Raw genomic sequence first — 22,687 nt, forward strand, 5'->3', positions numbered from 1 at the left:
GTAAACCTTACTGTGAAATGCTTACTTACAAGCCATTAACCAACAATAAAGTTCAAGAAATAGAGTTAAGAAAATATTTACTAAAAAAACGAAAGTAAGAAATTAAATAAAAAGTAACATGTGCGGGGATAGAGGTAATTTGTACATGTTCTTTGGGGTGAAGTGACTACGCAGTGATAATAAAGAGCGAATAGCAGCTGTAGAACCTTTTGAGGATCTGGGGACCTGCCTAATATTTTTCTCCTGAGAGGGAAAAGGTGTCCAAACAGCTGTGTTTGGACCATGACAGTTTATTGGTGATGTGGACACCAAGGAACTTGAAACTCTCGACCCGCTCCACTAGGGCCCTGTTGATGTTAATGGGGGCCTGTTCAGCCCTCCTTTTCCTGTAGTCCACATCATCTACATGGTCTTATTCACATTGAAGGAGAGGTTGTTTTCCTGGCATCACACTGCCAGGTTTCTGACTTCCCCCCTATAGGCTGTCTCATCGTTGTTGGTGATTAGGCCTACCACTGTTGTATCGTCAGCAAACTTCATGATGGTGTTGGAGTCGGTCTTGGCCATGCAGTCATAGGTGAACATGTAGTACAGGAGGGGACTAAGCATGCACCCCTGAGGATCAGTGTCGTGACGTGTATCTCATTAATGTGATGACTGTTATTTATTGAATAATTACCTACTATGTTTAATTGTCACCAGATTAAATTAAGCATTTAACAATTAACTCATTAGAAATTTGGGGCACCATGGAAGAAGTTGTTTAACGAGTTACAATCGCCGGAATTAAACTCAAGAATTTATAGATATAAATAAGTAACTTATTAATAATTCCCTTATGTCAGTCTCATTCTGAAAGTCGCAAGTTTCTGGAATCTGTACAAGCCCGAGTCTTAGTGATTATTCCATACCACATAAATTGATTTGATTATTTATTTACTAACAAACTAAATGATAACACAGGATACACACATGCGCAGTATAAGATATTGATTAGAATCTTAATACGATGAAAACAGGTCCCTAGCAGACTAACACAACATGACACTTGTTACAAAAGATGGGGAGTTAAAGAGAGAGAGAGAAAGCGAGAGTGAAAGAGAGAGAACACTTGGATAAATTTGGGAAATTCGCTCACAGTAATCAAAATACCTTGCCCCGAACAGCCGCCCTTTGGGGTAAGAAGTAACTAATGTACTTAGGTGTTGAAGGTCTTCGTCGTGTATCTCTGTTGGACCCAGGCCTTCATGAAATGGGTACCGCTTTGTGAAAAGGGTCCGACAATCCCAAGGATTGGTAAGTGTAAGTCTATGTCCACAAGAGGTCACAATGTCCTTCTCCTTGATTGTCTGTGTTTACTTTCACTCATTCTGGAAGCGTGGTCTTCTGAGGACAGCTAATCAGCCATGTCAATTATCCCCGATTATCTATTATTAAGGTTGTGATGAGAGCAGTGTAGTCGACGATGGTTTGAAGAGAATAACCTGATGATTCTACTTAAATTAACTTTCTTAGATACAGTTACTCAATTGTAACCTTGATTGTTAGTCTACTTTGTCTTCTTCAACTCGTGTCAATTTTCAGGGTCATAGCCAATGTAGACCTAGCTGCAGCTGGTGGTCCTTCTAGTCTAGTATGTTAATTCTTATCTCACCCTTGGGTAAAAAGGGGCGTTTTCGTCATGCTGACATGCTCTCTGAGCTACCTAGGGCATGGCTAGTTACGAGACAAAGTATCATCATTTCTAGGATCTCGTTATAAAACTATAATCACAATCATATCTTCACAACAATATTATCTTCATCCTTGATATTTCCTACACAACATAAAGGATACAAACCTGATATACACTGTGTGAAAGCTCTTCAAGTTACAATGTTCTCATTATAACATTTTCAATGACGTCACAAAATAGACATTCATTTCCCTTGTTCCATCTCTCATCATTCCCCACATTTGGATGTTGAAATATATTGTCCAAGTGTTTATTGTTGGATGTTAGAGATTTTTGGCGGCAAAACCTTCTGTAACAAAGTGATTTCTTTCCCAATACTGAGGAGCAAAGGAAGAGACTCCCCTCCTGCCTAATTTACAACCGAGTGTTAAGGTGTCAACCCCCCCTTTCCGTGGGCAAGAGGGTCTGGTCAGCTATTTACCAAGATGATCTGAGTTAAATTTGTTGTTGCCTACCCTTACCACCTGGGGTCGGCCCGTCAGGAAGTCTAGGATCCAGTTGCAGAGGGAGGTGTTTTGTCCCAGGATTCTTAGGTTAGTGATGAGCTTTGAGGGCACTATGCTGTTGGATGCTGAGCTGTAGTCAATGAACAGCATTCTCACATAGGTTTTCTTTTTGTTCAGGTGGGAAAGGGTAGTGGGGAGTGCAATTGAGATCTGTGAGATCTGCGTCATCTGTGGATATGTTGGGGTGAAATGCGAATTGGAGTGGGTCTTGGGTTTACAGAATGATGGTGTTGATATGAGCCATGACCAGCCTTTCAAAGCACTTCGTTGCTACCAAAGTGAGTGCTACGGTGCTTTAGTCATTTAGGTAGGTTACCTTCACATTCTTGGGCACAGAGACTTTCGGTGGTCTGCTAGAAACATGTAAGTATTACAGACTCGGTCAGGGAGAGGTGGAAAATGTCAGTGAAGACACTTGCCAGTTGGTCCACGAATTCTCTGAGTACACACCCTGGTAATCCATCTGGTACCACGGCCTTGTGAATGTTGACCTGTTTAAGGTCTTGCTCACATCTGCTAAGGGGAGCGTGATCACACAGTCATCCAGAACAGCTGGTGCTCTCATACATGCTTCAGAGTTCCTTGCCTCAAAGCGAGCATAAAAGTAATTTAGCTTGTCTGGTAGGCTCGAGTCACTGGGCAGCTTGCGGCTGGGCTTCCCTTTGTAGTCCTGAATACTTTGCAAGCCTTGGGGCTGCAGGGTAGCCTAGTGGTTAGAGCGTTGGTTGCAAGGTTGCAAGTTCAAACCCCCGAGCTGACAAGGTACAAATCTGTCGTTCTGCCCCTGAACAGGAGGTAACCCACTGTTCCTAGGCCGTCATTGAAAATAAGAATTTGTTCTTAACTGACTTGCCTGGTTAAATAAAGGTCAAATAAAACATCTGATGAGCATCTTAGTCCTGTATTGACACATTGCCTGTTTGATGGTTAATCTGAGGGCATAGCAGGATTTCTTATAAGCGTCCAGATTAGTGTCCCGCTCCTTGAAAGCAACACCTCTAGCCTTCAGCTCGGTGCAGATGTTGCCTGTAATCCATGGCTTCTGGTTGGGATATGTACGTACGGTCACTGAGGGGACGACATCACCGATGAACTATTTGATGAGGCCAGTGACTGAGTTGGTATACTCCTCAATGCCATTGGATGAATCACGGAACATATTCCAGTCTATGCTAGCAAAACAGTCCTGTAACGTATCATCCATATCATTGGGGGCAGCAGGTAGCCTAGTGGTTAGAGCGTCGGACAAGTAACCGAATGCTTGCAAGATCGAATCCCTGAGCTGGCAAGGTAAAGGTCTTTCGTCCTGCCGCTGAACAAGACAGTTAACCCACTGTTCCTAGGACATCATAGAAAATAAGAATTTGTTCTTAACTGATCTGCTTAGTTAAATAAAGGTAAAAAATACAAATTTGACCACTTCAATATTGATAAAGTCACTGGTGCTTCAGTTTTTGCTTGTAAGCAGGAATCAGGAGGCTAGAATTATGGTCAGATTTGCCAAATGGAGGGGGAGTGAGAGCTTTGTATGCGTCTCTGTGTGAGGAGTAAAGGTGGTCTAGAGTTTTTTTCCTCTGCTTGAACATGTGACATGCTGGTAGAAATGAGTTAAAATGGATTTAAGTTTGCCTTCATTAAAGTCCCTGGCCAATAGGATTTCCGCTTCTGGATGATCATTTTTTTGTCCACTTATGGCCTTATCAAATCAAAATCAATGTTTATTTGTCACTTGCTCTGAATACAACAGGTGTAGTAGACCTTACAGTGAAATGCTTACCTACAGGCTCTAACCAATAGTGCAAAAAAAGGTGTCAGGTGAGCAATAGGTAAGTAAAGAAATAAAACAACATTAAAAAGACAGGCTATATACATTAGCGAGGCTATAAAAGTAGCGAGGCTACATACAGACACCGGTTAGTCAGGCTGATTGAGGTAGTATTTACATGTTGATATGGTTAAAGTGACGATGCATATATGATGAACAAGAGAGTAGCAGTAGCGTAAAAGAGGGGTTGGCGGGTGGTGGGTGGCAGGACACAATGCAGATAGCCCGGTTAGCCAATGTGCGGGAGCCCTGGTTGGTCGGCCCAATTGAGGTAGTATGTACATGAATGTATAGGTAAAGTGACTATGCATATGATGAACAAGAGAGTAGCAGTAGCGTAAAAAGAGGGGTTGGGGGTGCACAAAATGCAAATAGTCCAGGTAGCCATTTGATTACCTGTTCAGGAGTCTTATGGCTAGGAGGTAAAAACTGTTGAGAACCCTTTTTGTCCTTGGAACTTGGAACTCCTGTACTCCTGTACTGCTTGCTATGCGGTAGTAGAGAGAACAGTCTATGACTGGGGTGGCTGGGGTCTTTGACCATTTTTAGGGTCTTCCTCTGACATCGCCTGGTGTAGAGGTCCTGGATTGCAGGGAGCTTAGCCCCAGTGATGTACTGGGCCGTATGCACTACTCTCTGTAGAGCCTTGCGGTCAGAGGCCGAGCAATTGGATCTGAGGACCCATGCCAAATCTTTTTAGTTTCCTGAGGGGGAATAGGCTTTGTGGCGCCCTCTTCACGACTGTCTTGGTGTGTTTGGACCATTGTTTTTGAGTGCGGTCTCAGTGCCAGCATCTGTTTGTGGTTTTAAATAAACGGCTACGAATAATATAAATGAGAACTATACGTTAATTTAATGCCATTGGGGCAAGTAGATAGCAGTGATTTCTTGGTTATTGCTTATCAAATTACATTTCCACCTCAACCGCTGGGTTTGATGGCAAGTGGAGACTGATCACCCACACGGCCTAAACACCTAGCCTCACCTCACATCACCTAACACACACACACAATCTAAACACAGGCCCTCAACTCTCCATCTAACAGATCCAATAACAGTAGTGCATAAATCTGGTGTTACACACATTGCTTCCATTATCTCTATTCAAAAATGTCCTCTGGAATCACCCGGACACATCAGTGATTCAGCAGAAAAACATGAAATTGGTGACATTTTTAGGGAATTATTTGCCATTTGTTGTGACTGAGCTCTTCAAATCACCTTCAAATCATCAGCTTGCTGTTCATTCTGGCACTTAAGCCTGTCAAAATTGCTACATTTACCTGGAGCTAACTCTGCAAATAGCACTGCTGGGTTATTTAAAACGTAACAGTCAATCGATCAATAATATTGTATAATAATACTCTTTGCAAAAATGTTTATCTTTAATTTACAATCTGTAGAAACAATCAGAATGGAAAGGTACAGAACCTTTGTGAAACATCACAACACAGTTGAAAAATATATGGCAAATAGAAAACTGGATACTGTTCAGAGATAGATCGGAGGGGTTGAGTGGAGCTTTAGGATGGGGCTAAAAACAAACAAAAGATAACTAGGGTAAAATATACTGTGTCTGTAAAATGTATATAGTACATATAAGCTGGAAGTAGAAAGCTAAGTGTTGTTGTCCATTAGTCTACTCCAATTATAGGAGGGGTGGTAGGGTTATGGGAAAATAATAAAGGAAAATATTGTTTATATATCTACTCAAAAATATATAGGGGGTTTGGAAATTATGCAGACAATTACATTGATGGAAGCCACAATCTATCTGCAATATTAAAGCTGATCTTTCAACCCCCCCCAGAAAACCTTTTTATTTTTATTTAAAAGAATCTGTCAATCTGAGTCTCAACATGCTGTTTAGCACTATGACATGACACAACAGCAGGAATGAAGTAACAGTTAGCTTCAATTCCACACCACAGTCGCAAAACTAAACTATTGATAACCTGTCAGGCAGGGCAACCTTGGGTAAACCTCTCATCGATAGTCAGTCACACACACAGACGCACGCACGCATGCACACACACATTCTCACACACACAGATACACACACATACACACACAAAATGGGGTGATAGATCCAGCCCCCTGTTAGGTATCAATCTCTCTTCATTGAAACAGGCTGATGGTTGAGCCTAACCACACCAAGCACAGCCTTTCATTGATTGACTCAAAGCAGACCAAAGGCCTCAGCTACAGGAAGGAACTGGTGTTTAATCAGCATTCAATAACATTGATTCGCTAACTCACAACGGAGAAGAGCCCCTAATACTAGCAAGAAAATAAAGCTAACGCTATCTAATAAGCAATTTCCCTTTGGAACAGATGGCATATATAGCCAGGGACATATGAAAAAGAAAACAATGATATTGCTGAACATGATAGATACCAGAGTGTTAATTTATTATTATAGCTCTCAACAGATTATTCTGCATTCTGTAAATGTGGATCCTTGACGTGAATATGAACCTTAACTCATATAAAGAACAAAAGGCTATGTTTTAAGTGAGAATAGGCATGGATCTGATGCCAAAACAGAAAGGAAATTCACATGAGCACCACAATGCCTACTCCACCCATGCTATACCAAGGTTTTCCAGCACACAGCTTTGACCTACTACAGTAGCTATTTAAAAAAAAAATAACCAGGCAAGTCAGTTAAGGACTAATTCTTATTTACAATGATGGTCTACCCCGGTCAAACTCTAACCCGGCCGACGCTGGGCCAATTGTGCGCCGCCCTATGGGGACTCCCAATCACGGCTAGTTGTGATACAGCCTGGAATCAAACCAGGGTCTGTAGTGACATTGCTAGCACTGAAAAGCTGTGCTTTAGACCACTGTGCCACTTGGGAGGGAGCCCAATGTTGGTATTGTACTTCAAACTATGCATAGGCAGGTTGCTGAAGATTAAAATCTTCTCAAGCAGCCAAAAGTATTGGTACAAAGTAAAGTATTGCTGTATTTCCTTAAACATTATTTTAGTAAAACATGTCATTGAAAAAAAAATCTAATAACATACGTTTTTGGTCAGTAGATGCCAAACATAACAGGTGGTGGTGTGTTGGACACAGTAGCTCAGTTATGACTGTCTGCATTCCTGCTTTCTTTGCCTGTTAGCTCACCTGTGTAATATTGAATGAAGTGTTTCAAACATGGACCTGTTTTATTAATTGCTGTGCTGCTCACTGGACAGTTCCTGACCTGTGTCAAAATAATATGTAGCTTAAAGTTATGTTGGTCCCTTTTGCAATAAAGATGGTGATGCAACAGTAATAATAATTTACAATAGGCCTATATCTAAAAATACATATGGCCAAATTATATATATACATATACAGCATTTTAATAGCAGGACACTGTAAAGTTCATTAGCCCTCTGAAGAGTATGAATTAGACAGTTTGTACAAAATAAGTTTGTTTTGTAACTTATTTTGTGCATAATGTTGCTGCTGCTGTCTCTTATGACCGAAAATAACTTCTGGACATCAGAACAGTGATTACTCACCTCAAATTGGATAAAGAATTGATCTTTAATGAGTCGGATGGGAAGGATATACTCCAAACACCCGTACAGGCCCTCATTCCCATCATTCGCTGGAGAAAGAAACTGAGATTTCACGGAAAGAGATCGGGGTACCTTGTGAGGACCAGGAAACAAGTGTCTAATTTGCCTTTACCATCCTCAAAGTTAGCTAACGTTTAATCGTTGGAAAATAAACGGGACATTAAAAACGGCAATGTCTTATGTTTCACCGAGTCGTAGCTGAACACCATTAATAAAATACAGTTGGCGGGTTATACACTCTATCAGCAGGATAGAACAGCAGCCTCTGGTAAGACATGGGGTGGGGGCCTATGCATATTTGTAAACAAAAGCTGGGGCATGATATCGAAGGAAGTCTTGAGGTTGTGCTCACCTGAGAAGAGTATGTCATGACAAACTGCAGACCACACTATCTACAGTTGAAGTCGGAAGTTTACATACACCTTAGCCAAATACATTTAAACTCAGTTTCACAATTCCTGACAATTAATCAGAGTATAAATTCCCTGTCTTAGGTCAGTTAGGATCACCACTTTATTTTAAGAATGTGAAATGTCAGAACATTAGTAGAGAGAATTATTTATTTCAGCTTTTATTTCTTTCATCACATTCCCAGTGGGTCAGAAGTATTTGGTAGCATTGCCTTTAAATTGTTTAACTTGGGTCAAACGTTTCAGGTAGCCTTCCACAAGCTTCCCACAATAAATTGGGTGAATTTTGGCCCATTCCTCCTAACAGAGCTGGTCAGGAGGAATGTTTGTAGGCCTCCTTGCTCACACATATTTTTATGTTCTGCCCACAAATGTTCTATAGGGCTGAGGTCAGGGCTTTGTGAAGGCCACTCCAATACCTTGACTTTGTTGTCCTTAAGCCATTTTGCCACAAGTTTGGAGACATGCATGGGGTCATTGTCCACTTGGAAGACCCATTTGTGACCAAGTTGTAACTTCCTGACTGATGTCTTGAGATGTTGCTTCAATATATCCACATAATTGTCCTACCTAATGATGCCATGTATTTTCTGAAGTGCACCAGTCCCTCCTGTAGCAAAGCACCCCCACAACATGATGCTGCGACTCCCAACCTTCACGGTTGGGATGAGTTTCTTTGGCTTGCAAGCCTCCCCCTTTTTCCTCCAAACATAACGATGGTCATTATGGCCAAACAGTTCTATTTCTTGTTTCATCAGACCAGAGGACATTTCTCCCAAAAATACCATCTTTTACATTTTCATTTCACCTTTATTTAACCAGGTAAGCTAGTTGAGAACCAGTTCTCTTTTACAACTGCGACCTGGCCAAGATAAAGCAAAGCAGTGCGACATAAACAACAACACAGAGTTACACATGGAATAAACAAGCATACAGTCAATAACCAATAGAAAAAAAGAAAGCCTATATACAGTGTGTGCAAATGGCGGTAGGAGGTAATGCAATAAATAGGCCATAGTAGCGAAATAATTACAATTTAGAAAATTAACACTGGGGTGATAGATGAGCAGATATGATATGCAAGTAGAAATACTGGTGTGCAAGAGCAGAAAAGTGCATTAAAACAATATGGGGATCAGGTAGGTAGATTGGGTGGGCTATTTACAGATGGGCTATGTACAGCTGCAGCGATCAGTTAGCTGCTCAGATAGCTGATGTTTAAAGTTAGTGAGGAAAATATAAGTTCTTATGCATCCCTATTGCCCATTTAAAGGGATATCGACCAGATTCCTTTTTCTATGGCTTCCCTAAGGTGTCGACAGCCTTTAGACATAGTTTCAGGCTTTTATTTTGAAGAATGAGTGTGAATGACCACATTGCGTAAGTGGATACGTGGGGGCTCTCAGAGTGAGTTGTGCGCAAAAGAGAAAGGCGGCCATTGTTACTCCCGGTCCTAGGGAAAAGTCAACTGTCCCGGTTGATATATTATCGAATAGATATTTGAAAAACACCCTGAGGATTGATTATAAAAAACGTTTGACATGTTTCTGTGGACATTATGGATATCATTTGGAATTTTTGTCTGCGTTGTCGTGACCGCTCTTTCCGGTGGATTCCTGGGCATAACGCACCAAACTAACGGAGGTATTTGGATATTGTCACGTTTTTCATATGGTGAAGGAGAGTCGGACCAAACTGCAGCATGTCGATTGCGATCCATGTTTATTTAAACAAACGTAAACACGACTAAACACGAACACGAATCAAAACAATAAACGAAACGAAAACCGAAAACAGCCTATACATGTGTCAACTAACATCGAACAAGGACATCAAGACACTCAGGACAATCACCCACAATACAACCAAAGAATATGGCTGCCTAAATATGGTTCCCAATCAGACACAACGATAAACACCTGCCTCTGATTGAGAACCACTTCAGACAGCCATAGACTTTCCTAGAACACCCCACTAAGCTACAACCCCACTAAGCTACACACCACATACAAAAACCCATGTCACACCCTGGCCTGACCAAATATATGAAGAAAAACACAAAATACTTCGACCAGGGCGTGACAGATATAAAAAATATCTTTATGGAACAAAAGGTACATTTGTTGTCTAACTGGGAGTCTCGTGAGTGAAAACATCCGAAGATCATCAAAGGTAAACGATTAATTTGATTGTTTTTCTGTTTTTCTGATTTTCGTGACCAAGTTACCTGATGCTAAGTATACTTATTATTTTGTCGAGAGATAAACTTACACAAACGCTTGTATTGCTTTCGCTGTAAAGACTAATGTCAGAATCTGAGACGACAGGTGGATTAACAAAAGGCTAAGCAGTGTTTTGCAATATTGCACTTGTGATTTCATGAATGTGAATATTTTCTAGTAATATTACTTGACTGTGGCGCTGTGCTATTCAGCGTTGCTGATGACAATTATCCCGGATCCGGGATGGGTGATTCAGAGAGGTTAATGCAAGAAAACTTAAATCAGTTTTACCTAATTTCTATCAGCATGTTAACTTAGGGCTAGGCCCCTTTTTTCTACACTTCCTGTCTGAATGACGTGCCCAAACTAAACTGCCTATAGCTCAGGCCCTGAAGCCAGGATATGCATATAATTGGTACCATTGGAAAGGAAACACTTTGAAGTTTGTAGAAATGTAAAAAAATCATGCAGGTGAATATAACACAATAGATATGGTAGGAGAAAATCCAAAGAAAAACCAACCTGACTTTATTTGTTTTGGAGAGACTATCCTCTTAGAAATGCAAGAGTAAGGTCATATTGAAAATGAGCTCCCTTGATGCAATTCCCATGGCTTCCACACTGTTTCAGAAGGCTATGTTCAAGGTTTCAGGCATGTACCTTCAAAAATGAATGAGAAATATATGTTTTAGCAGATGGACACAGTCTTGGAAATTCTTGTTTGCGCGCGCCATGACGAAATTACTCACCTACTAAAACTTCTTTCAGTAAGAAATAGTATAGTTTGATTACATTTTAGGGTATCTGAGGAGTTAATAGAAATATATTTTGAGTTGTTGAAACAAAGTTTAGGGGAAGATATTTGGATTTCTTTCTCTGCGTGTTGAATGAGTGGATTACTCAACTCGATGGCGCCAACTAAATGGACTTTTTGGGATATAATGAAGGATTTTATCTAAAAAAATGACAGTACTTTTTATAGCTGGGACCCTTTGGACGACAAATCAGAGGAAGATTTTCAAAAAGTAAGTATTTAATGGTTATTTGTGAATGTATGAACCCTGTGCCGGTGGAAAAATATTTTGACGTGGGGCGCCGACCTCAAACAATCGCATGGCATGTTCTCGCTGTAATAACTACTGTAAATCGGACAGTGAAGTTAGATTAACAATAATTGAATCTTTCAGCCGATATAAGACACTATCCCTAAGAAGTGCAACCAGAGGGAAAAAACTCTAGACCACCTTTACTCCACACACAGAGACGAGTACAAAGCTCTCCCTTGCCCTCCATTTGGCAAATCTGACCATAATTCTACCCTCCTGATTCCTGCTTACATGCACAAATTGAATGAATGAAGGAGATGCTAAACTACAGGACTGTTTTGCCAGCACAGAATGGAATACATTCCGGGTATTTCCGATTGCATTGAGGAGTACACCACATTAGTCACCGGCTTCATTAAGAAGTGCATCGATAACGTCATCGCCACAGTGACTTTACACACATACCCCAACCAGAAGCCATGGATTACAGAAAACATTCGCTCTGAGCTAAAGAATGAAGCTGCAGCTTTCAAGGAGTGTGACTCTAACCCGGAAGCATATAAGAAATCCCACTATGCCCTCCGATGAACCATCAAAATGGCATTACATTACAGAAGTAAGATCAAATACACCGGCTCTGATGCTTGTCGGATGTGGCAGGGCAAGCAAACTATTACAGTCTATAAAGGGAAGCACAGCTGAGAGCTGCCCAGTGACACAAACCTACCAGGTGAAATACCTTCTATGCTCACTTCGAGGCAAGTAACACTGAAACATGCATGAGAGCTCAAGCTGTTCCGGGCGACTGTGTGATCACGCTCTCCACAGCCAACATTCACAAGGCTGCAGGGCCAGACAGATTACCAGAATGTGTACTCTGAGCATGCGTCTACCAACTGTCAAGAGTCTTCACTGACATTTTCAACCTCTCCCTGTCTGAGTCTGTAATACCAACATGTTTCAAGCAGACCACCATAGTCCCTGTGCCCAAGAACACTAAGGTAACCTGCCTAAATAACTACCGAACTGTAGCACTCACGTCTGTAGCCATGAAATGCATTGAAATGCTTGTCATGGCTCACATCAACACCACTATCCCAGAAACCCTAGACCCGCTCCTATTTGCATACCGCACCTACAGATCCAGAGATGATGCAATCCCTATTGCACTCCACACTGCCCTTTCACACCTGGACAAAAAGGAACACATATGTGAGAATGCTATTCATGGACTACAGCTCAGTGTTCAACACCATAGTGCCCTCAAAGCTCATCACTAAGTTAAGGACCCTGGGACTGAACACATCCCTCTGCAACTGGATTTTGGACTTCCTGATGGGCCGCCCCCAGGTGGTAAGTGTAGGTAACAACACATCCGTCATGCTGAACCTCAAAATGGGGTCACCTCAGGGTTGCGTGCTCAGTCCCCCTCCTGTACTCCCTGTTCACTCATGACTGCAAGGCCAGGCACAACTCCAACACCATCATTAAGTTTGCCGATGACACAACAGTGGTAGGTCTGATCACTGACAATGATGAGATAGCCCATAGGGAGGAGGTCAGAGACCTGACCATGTGGTGCAAGGACAACAACCTCTCCCTCAACGTGATCAATATACAAAGGAGAAGATTGTGGACTACAGGAAAAGGAGGACCAAGCTCGCCCCCACTCTCATTGACAGGGTTGTAGTGGAGCAGGTTGAGAGCATCAACTTCCTTGGCATCCACATCACCAACAAACTATTGTGGCCCATGCACACCAAGACAGTCATGAAGAGGGCACGACAAACCTATTCCTCCTCAGGAGAGTGAAAAAATTTGGCATGCGTCCTCAGATCCTCAAAAGGTTCTACAGCTGCACCATCGAGAGCATCCTGAAGGGTTGCATCATTGCCTGGTATGGCAACTAGTGCATATGGCCCAGTACATCACCAGGGCCAAGCTGCCTGCCATTCAGGACCTCTATACCAGGTGGTGTCAGAGGAAGGCCCTAAAAATTGTCAAAGACTCCAGCCACCTTAGTCATAGACTGTTCTCTCTGCTACTGCACGGCAAGCGGTACCGGACCACCAAGTCTAGGTCCATGAGGCTTCTAAACAGCTTCTACCCTCAAGCCATAAGACTCCTGAACATCTAATTAAATGGCTACCCAGACTTTTTGCATTGCCCCCCTCTTTTACGCTGCTGCTACTCTCTGTTATTATCTATGCATAGTCACACTAATAACTCTACCTACATGTAAATATTACCTCAATTACTCAAGACACCGGTGCCCCCGCACATTGACTCTGTACCGGTACCCGCTGTATATAGCCTCCACATTGACTCTGTACCGGTACCCCCTGTATATAGCCTCCACATTGACTCTGTACCGGTACCCCTTGTATATAGCCTCCACATTGACTCTGTACCGGTACCCCCTGTATATAGCCTCCACATTGACTCTGTACCGGTACCCGCTGTATATAGCCTCCACATTGACTCTGTACCGGTACCCCCTGTATATAGCCTCCACATTGACTCTGTACCGGTACCCCCTGTATATAGCCTCCACATTGACTCTGTACCGGTACCCCCTGTATATAGCCTCCACATTGACTCTGTACCGGTACCCCCTGTATATAGCCTCCACATTGACTCTGTACCGGTACCCCCTGTATATAGCTACGCTATTGTTATTCACTGCTGCTCTTTAATGATTTGTTCCTCTTATCTCTTACTTTTTTTCATTTTTTTTCTTACAACTGCATTGTTGTTTAAGGGCTTGTAAGTAAGCATTTCACTCTAAGGTCTACTCTACACCTGTTGTATTCGGTGCATGTGACAAATAACGTTTGATTTGATTCAATGAGAGGTGGGGAGTGTGTTGTGTACCTCCAGGCAAGCTGATTTATGAACTTCCATCGATATTAGTTTCATATTTGCTTAGATATGATGGTAGGGACATTTTTATTAACACTACACTTAAACCAATGTCTATAATCTACTAAATGCTCTGTTTTTCTTTCAGATTTATCATGGCCTGGAGATCTTTATATGACATTATGTGGTGTTGACTGTTTGTGTCTGTTCAATTTGTTGGTTTTCATTTTCGGTTGAATAAAAAACCTCATATGTGATTTGAAATTAAATCCAAATTGCTATAAAGTTGCAAATACATAAACAGTTAAACATAAACAGTCATAATATAAAACCATTGCACAATTGTTCTCTTTCTTTGGCAGAATAGGAATATCCCAGTCAAAGCAATGAAAAGCATTACAACCAGACTGTGTGATAGATGGCTTGTTGTGAACACATCATTCCACTGTTCTACTGGAAGTTTCTACTGCTTTGATCAGGGCATTAATCTTTGTCACCTTGCATTTTGGTTCACATTTTGTGGAATGAGATAATGAAGTATCCAACTCGGTCTCCATTTTAACAGCAAGAACATTTTACTTTACAGTACTTCCTCCGTAAAGTAAAACTCTAAAATGGTTGCCAACTTAAAGTGTTTTTAATATATGAAGTGAATGTATTGTCATATTCGTTCCATACATCCAGACTCTAAGCAGACACTATAAAGTAAAGAATCAAACTTCTATACTCATTTCTTCACTTTCTGACAGCCTAATTAGATATTTTTTAACTCACAGCGAGAGAGAGACACACATTTGTTCACGGAGGAACGAGGAATGCCTAAATACTGTACAGTGTATCAAAGGACAGTGAATTTTCCTCTGACAACGTTTCTGACCGTAAACACCAAGTTAAAAAAATCTACATTCTGTGACTGCTTCTCATTACCACTCCTGGCAAACATACATGTACCTTCATACAGCAAGAAGCTTCCTCCCAATTGTCCAGATTGTAACTGTTAGGAAGTGTAGTTTAAAAAAAAAATGCATCCTGAATCCAAAATGGTGTATCGAATGTAATGCAATTAAGAAGCCAGATGCTTTGTGCTGAATTAAATGTCTTATGAGACACTGTGGTCTTACTTTCCCTTTCCATCTGGTCTTAAATCAATCCTATTAACATTCCCCTACTTGGATGTTTGGCATATGTTTTGTCATCCTCTGAGGCCAAACTTTACTTTCCTCTTCAATTTAAGTACTACCGTGCTGCTGACTAGTTGCCAGTGGAGGAAAAAGAATAGAGAATGATAACATTTTAATTTATATTCCCACAATGTATAAATGTTTTTTGAAAAAGATGCATTCACAGATTCCAAACTACTTTCAAACTTTTCAACTTAATGTAGACTGATTACACATAGCCTTTTGCATGAAAGTGTCATCAAGTTTGGGAATCAGATCATTCATTCATGAGTCTTTATGTAAAGTGCAATGGCACAACAAAACAAATGGTATTGAGAAAAAAATGCCATCTTATTGAAAAGAAGGACCATGTTGGAGAAATATAATGTTTCAGCACATTTCCTTATGAAACAAACACACAAACACACACACAAATCTAAGTGATGGATCTTCCAACATATTGCATCCAGCACTGATACCAAGCAACAACACTACACAATGGCCATCCAAATCCATTCTAATTCCAAAACAATCTATCATCAGTCAAGCTGCAGCTCCAACCAGTGTTTTAATTATCTAATTCCCAGACAATTTCACACAGAGTGAAGCAGAACTGTCAGTCAAAACATAGTATTGGTTAAATGGCTTTATCCACGAGCCACTTAACTAGCAACATACACCACACCTAGGCCCTAATCCTCCCCACGTTCTCCCTTAATCCATGACCTGGATCTGATGCATTGACTGACATCTTCCACTATTCAAGCCTGATAAAGACCTTCAGGTCGAAACATTGCACAATACAACAGCGGGAGCCTTCATCAATGTGCAGGTATATATTCTTTATTTCCTGAGTTTCTATTATGTGTACCCAGCACCTACAAGTCATTAATATATGCAATTTAGCACATGCTTTTATCCAAAGCTCCTTACAGTAATGGAGCAATACATTTATAAAGGGGTAGTCCCAGGAATCCATCCCACAACCCTGCCATTACAAGTAATAATAATAATAATAATATAATAATTATGTGCCATGCTCTACCAACTGAGCTACAAAGGACATTGGATGTGGGTACACTATGTTTGGAACTAGCCACTACTCACCCATAACGGCCAATGCTGAGGCTTTGGTTAGCTCCCTCTTCATGCTCTCCAGCACCTCCAGACCACTACCGTCCACATTGCACCTGTTGATAGTGCCATTACCAGAGCTGATCCAGTACAGCTTGTTGGCTGTATAATCTATGGAGAGACCTGGGGGAGAAGAATGAATGACAGGGTTAATAATAGGTATTAAACCTTTGTGTCACTATAGAATGAAAATATGGTGAGTGGTGAAATATAGTGAATTTTATTTTTCAAGTAAGATGTATAATATGTGTTTCTTTGATTAGATTATTTTTTATTTAATGACACAGGGTCGCAGATGTAGCCTACTTGCAGTGTGCAGTGAAATACTTAAGCTCCAACAGTACAGAATGAAACAATAATAATAAAGCAATAAAACACACTGTATATATGTACGGTACATGTTTACAACTGTGACAAGGATACATACATACAGTATAATGCTAATTGGGGTGTGGGCAGGGTAATTGTCCGTAGGCTGCTATTCAGCAGCCCGATGGTTTGGCTGTAGAATATATTGGCCAGTCTGTTAGTGCTAACCATGATACTCCTGTACTGCCCGTGTCTGAGTGACGGAAGCGGGGAGAACAGGCCATGGCTCGGGTGGCTGAGGTTCCTGATGATCTTCTTGGCCTTCTTGCAACACCTGATGTTCTCGGTGTCCTGGAGGGTAGGCAGTGTGCACCCAATGGTGTGTTCGGCTGAGTGTACCACCCTCTGTAGCGCCTTGTGGTCCGCAGCGTTGTAGTTGCCGTATCAAGCTGTGATGCATCCCGACAGTATGCTCTCAATGGTACTCCTGTAGAACACATGAGGGCCCAATGAGACATGACAAATTTCTTCAGCCTCCTGAAGTTGAAGAGTCACTGTCGTGCTTTCTTCCCGACTGTGTCCGTGTGGTTTGACCATTTCAGATGTGTTTTTAACCGTCTCCACGACGGCTCCGTTGATGAGGATGTGGGCGTACCCAGCCTGGTTCTTCCTAAAATCCACAATCAGCCCCTTTGTTTTGCTAACATTGAGGGATATGTTGTTCACCTGGCACCACACCGTCAGAGTGCCAACCTCCTCCATGTGGGCCATCTCGTGGTTGTTCGTAATCAGGCCTACTACTGTCATATCATCAGTGAACTTGATGATGGTGTTGTGAGGCCACACAGTCGTGGGTATACAGGGAGTACAGGAGGGGACTGAGGACAAACCCTTATGGAGGAGGGTTTGGAGGAGGTAATGTTGCCTGCCATCACCACTTGGGGGCGGCCTGTCGGGAACTCCTCCATAGGGGTGAGTTCAGTCCCAGGGCCGTGAGCATTGTGGTGAGCTTAGAGGGCACCATGGTATTGAAGGCCAAGCTGTAGTCGATGAATAGCATCCTCACATATGCATTCCTCTTGTCCAGGTGGGTGAGGGCAGCGTGCAGAACAGTAGTGATTGCATCGTCTGTGGATCTTTTGAGTGGTAGGCAAATTGGAGAGGGTTGAGTGTGTCGGGGAGGGAGGAAGTGAGGAGGTGATGTGATCTTTGACTGCACTTCATGATGACGGAAGCGAGTGCTACGTGTCAATAGTCATTCAGTCCAGTTACTTTCCCTTTCTTTGGCACGGAGATGATACTGTGAGGATGTGTGAGATTGTTGGAATACTTTTTGCGACCTGGGATGTGACTCCATATGGGCCTTTATTTGTATCATAGGATTCAGTATTAATGTGGGTGTGTACTTGTGGCTGTGTTTGTGAGTGTGTGCATGCCTAAGTGTTTGCGAGTGTGTGTTTTTGTTTTTGTGTGTGTGTGTGTGTGTTTGCATGTGTGCGTGTGTGTGTGCGTGTGTGTGTGTGTGTGTGTGTGTGTGTGTGTGTGTGTGTGTGTGTGTGTGTGTGTGCGTGCGTGCGTGCGTGCGTGCGTGTGTGTGGTAATGATTCGTCGCGGCCTGCCTGGGATATCTCTATGACCTCTACTTGACATTATAAACAATTTGACCAATCTCCAGCGGACATGATGGGATTTGACAGAACGGCACAATTGATGGTGGCAACTGGAGGCTATTTTGTGTCTATGAACAGCTTTCTCTGTGTGTGTGTGTGTGTGTGTGTGTGTGTGTGTGTGTGTGTGTGTGTGTGTGTGTGTGTGTGTGTGTGTGTGTGTGTGTGTGTGTGTGTGTGTGTGTGTGTGTGTGTGTGTGTGTGTGTGTGTGTGTGTGTGTGTGTGTGTGTGTGTGGATTTATGGACGGCAGATTCACAGTCACAACACATCAATAATTTACTCCCATTCGCAGGTCCGGCCCATCATCATCCATTATGTAATGTGATGTATATTGTGAACCATCAATTTATATTTCTGACAGGGCCCATCAAGTCAACCCGATTGAGACCCATCAAATACAATGATACTGTGTTTAACTGAGAAAATGAAAACTTGATCTTTCAGGTCTACATATGCAGTGAGAACAGAACAGCTGCTTGATGCATGACCCTGCAGATGCACCATTGTTCACTGAAGCTTGTATCATCTGAGTATACAAGCTTCAGGTTGAACAACTGTGTATGGCAGCAGATTATGTTTTCAGTTAGTAGCAAATTATTTAAATCCCAACCATTTGTAATTTTGCTTTATAAAGAATAGAAGAAACCAGTGCTTATGATCAGGGGATATGCAGGTAGAAATATGTGTTGTGTTCATTTTAGGCCTTTCGTTATCAGGACTAGGGAAGTCCTCAAATGTACACCCTACATTGGCCAAAGCAGGTACTGCCAGGTTGTTGTACTGCTCCGGTGTATGACATTGGAATCTGTCCCATGATAAATAATGTTGGAAACATTGTGTTGGAACAAGCAGTAGTGTTCCACAGTCTGAACAAACAGAGCTATAATGTTCAACTGACCGACTGGTTCCCGTTGGTTCTGGTGAAGGACCTTGCTGTTGCTCCCATCCATGTTGGCTATGTTTATTGTGTTGCCATCTGTCCAGTAGATTTTCCTAAAGTCAAAGAACATCAGAAGCCTACAGTTACACACACATTGCACATTACATGTTACTTTTTCCACACTTTTTTACGTTATAGCCTTATTCTAAAAAGTATTAAATGGTAGTTTTTTTTGTCATCAATCTTCACACAATACCCCATAATGACAATGCAAAAACAGTTGACATTTTTGCAAATTTCTATATATATAAAATCACATGTACAGAAGCATTCAGACCCTTTACTCAGTACTTTGTATAAGCACTTTTGGCAGTGATTACAGCTTTCAGTCTTCTTGGGTATGACACTACAAACTTGTCACACCTGTATTTGTGGAGTTTTTCTCATTCTTTTCTGCAGATCCTCCCAAGCTCTGTCAGGTTGGATGGGGAGCGTTGCTGCACAGCTATTTTCAGGTCTCTCCAGAGATGTTTGATTGAGCTCTGGCTGGGCCACTCAAGGACAGTCATAGACTTGTCCCGAAGCCACTCCTGCATTGTCTTTGTTATGTGATTAGGGCCGTTGTCCTGTTGGAAGGTGAACCTTCGCCCCAGTCTGAGGTCCTGAGAGCTCTGGAGCAGGTTTTCATCAAGGATCTCTCTGTACTTTGCTCCGTTCATCTTTCCCTTGATCCTGACCAGTAGTCCAGTCCATGCCGCTGAAAACATCCCCACAGCACAATGCTGCCACCACAATGCTTCACTGTGGGGATGGTGGCAGGTTTCCTCCACTTGGTTTTCAGGCCAAATAATTCAATATCTGTTTCATCAGACCGGAGAATATTGTTTCTCATTGTCTGAGAGTCCTTTAGGTGCCTTTTGGCAATCTCCAAGCGGACTGTCATGTGCCTTTTACTGAGGAATGGCTTGCGTCTGACCACTCTACCATAAAGGCCTGATTGGTGGAGTGCTGCAGAGATAGTTGTCCTTCTGGAAGGTTCTCCCATCTCCTCAGAGGAACTCTGGAGCCACCAGATTCTTGGTCACATCCCTGACCATGGCCCTTCTCCCCCGATTGCTCAGGGCGGCCAGCTCTAGGAAGAGTCTTGGAGATTCAAAACTTCTTCCATTTAAGAATGTGGAGGCCACTGTGTTCTTGGGGACCTTCAATGCTGCAAACATTTGTGGTACTCTGTCACAGATCCGTGCCTCGACACAATCCTGTTTCGGAGCACTACGGACAATTCCTTCAACATTATTTCCAGGTTTTTGCTCTGACATGCACTGTCAGCTGTGGAACCTTACAGGTGTGTGCCTTCCAAATCATGTCCAATCAAATATGTTTTTTTTCTTTTTTTTTACATTTGCAAACATTTCATTATGGGGTATTGTGTGTAGATTGATGAGGGAAACATTATTCTTAATCCATTTAGAAAAATAAAAGGGGTCTGAATACTTTTCGAAAGCACTGTATATATATATATATATATATATATATATATATATATATATAACATTCTGTTGGTTGCAAACATTTTGTGTAATAATTTAAAATATAAAAACTGTAAGTTTTGAATCCGGCGTTTTGTGTATCAGTTCATAAACCTTGTGCCACGGAATCGGTACATAGGGAATCTCCTCCTAAGTATTTTGCTACCTGTATGGTGGAGTTGTCAATTTTTTTGTCCTTAAATTAAAGTGGTATTGTTTATTTATCACAATTTACTTTAGCCAATTTTGGTCTTTAATGCAGGGTCCAACCTTCTCACCTTTCCACTTGCCTCCTCCATTTTTGCAGTAATGCTGCAATCAGTTAGTTGTAATTTTGAAGAGCAGAAGTTTCCATGTTTGTTTTATGTTTTTTATGTTTGTTAACTCCATGTGTGACATAACTCCACCAGTCCTATTTATGATATCATTTACAAAGATTATACAGTTTTAAAAAATGTATTCCAATTGGTATATTTGAGTTTAACCATAATATATCTTCTAATGTTTGTTTCACTTTTAACTTTAACTTTTTTAATGTATTTATTTGTGGATCAAACTGAAATTGCAACCAGTTATCTGTTGCTTGTTTTAAAAATGTTTGTCATATAACTGAAAGTGAGAGGTTTTAATCTGAATGAAGGGAAAAGGGCCATTCTTAAACATGGGATTATCCCTTTTTACTAATCTGTTAGAGAACCAGTTTGGATTTAAGTATCATTTTTGTATAACTGAATCAATTAGTGAGAGGTCCAATGCTTTAATATTTCTGCGCTCCGAATTCATATTCATTATATAAATAGGTCCATTTAATTTTGCCTGGCTTGCCGTTCCAAATAAGAGTGGAATATTTTTTCCTTATATAATTTTGAAAAACAAGTAGTTAGGTGTAGGTAAGGCCATACAGTGGGTATAGAAATTCACCACCCCATTTCAAAATGTTCCGCTTTTGTTGCCTTACAGGAAGGGGAGGGGGTTCACTTACCCAAATAATGTATTTTTTACAGCTTTAATTTTTATACATTTTCAGAGTTTTTAAGAAAAAAATTCAAAAAAATTCACTTGGATATTGTGGGTTACTGTTTGTTAATAAAAAGGCCAATTTAATGTGTTTTCAATTCAGGCAGTAAGGTGAACATTTTGAAAGGGTGTGTTGACTTTCTATAGGCACATTAAGTAAGTAGGTAAACTGGAATATGACTAAAGAATTCATCAGGGTGATTTTTCCACAAATTAACAGGTGTTGTCCTTTCTATGGTAGCAAAACCTTATATAATTTGGCTAAATTATATTAAAATGTATTGTTGTGAAATTATTATTTTGGGATATGAATACAGAGTACAGTATGCCCACTTCACTGTCGGACCATTTTAACTACACAGTAATGTAAAAGTTAAATTTTTTGAGATCCAATATGTAATATGTTGCATTTATCATAATTATGTTTTAATCCAGAGAGGTTAGAATGATTATCTAGATCCTCTATGAGGCTGTGCAGGGATCCAAATGGCAGATTTAAAATAAAACATGAATCGTCAGCGTACAATGACACTTTTTTTTAAACCCTGGATTTCTAATCCCTTGATATTATTGTTGGATCTGATTTTAATAGATAACATTTCGATGTTAATAAATAGATATGTTCATAAAGGACAGCCTTACTTTACTCCCTTTGACAATTTAATTATTTCTGAGAAGTTGCCATTATTTACTATTTTATACATGGGGTTATTATACATGACTTTAACCCATCGTATAAGAGATTCTCCAAAATGTAAATAGTCCAGGCATTTATACAGTGCCTTGCGAAAGTATTTGGCCCCCTT

The 22,687-nt window shown here is 41.1% G+C and overlaps 1 protein-coding gene across 1 annotated transcript in view; it reads right to left on the minus strand.

The window, feature by feature from the left end:
• The window catches only part of LOC123990266 (low-density lipoprotein receptor-related protein 1B-like), a 265,509-nt gene that overhangs the window by 174,497 nt on the left and 68,325 nt on the right, over positions 1 to 22,687 (minus strand). The window contains exons 24-25 of the mRNA XM_046290887.1: positions 19,354 to 19,448; positions 16,451 to 16,600 (exon numbers count right to left, since the gene is read on the minus strand). Of these exons, the coding sequence (XP_046146843.1) occupies positions 16,451 to 16,600; positions 19,354 to 19,448 (245 nt within the window). The remainder of the gene's footprint in view (positions 1 to 16,450; positions 16,601 to 19,353; positions 19,449 to 22,687) is intronic.

Source organism: Oncorhynchus gorbuscha, linkage group LG01, assembly GCF_021184085.1.
Source record: "Oncorhynchus gorbuscha isolate QuinsamMale2020 ecotype Even-year linkage group LG01, OgorEven_v1.0, whole genome shotgun sequence".
In the NCBI taxonomy this organism is placed as follows: Eukaryota; Metazoa; Chordata; class Actinopteri; order Salmoniformes; family Salmonidae; genus Oncorhynchus; species Oncorhynchus gorbuscha.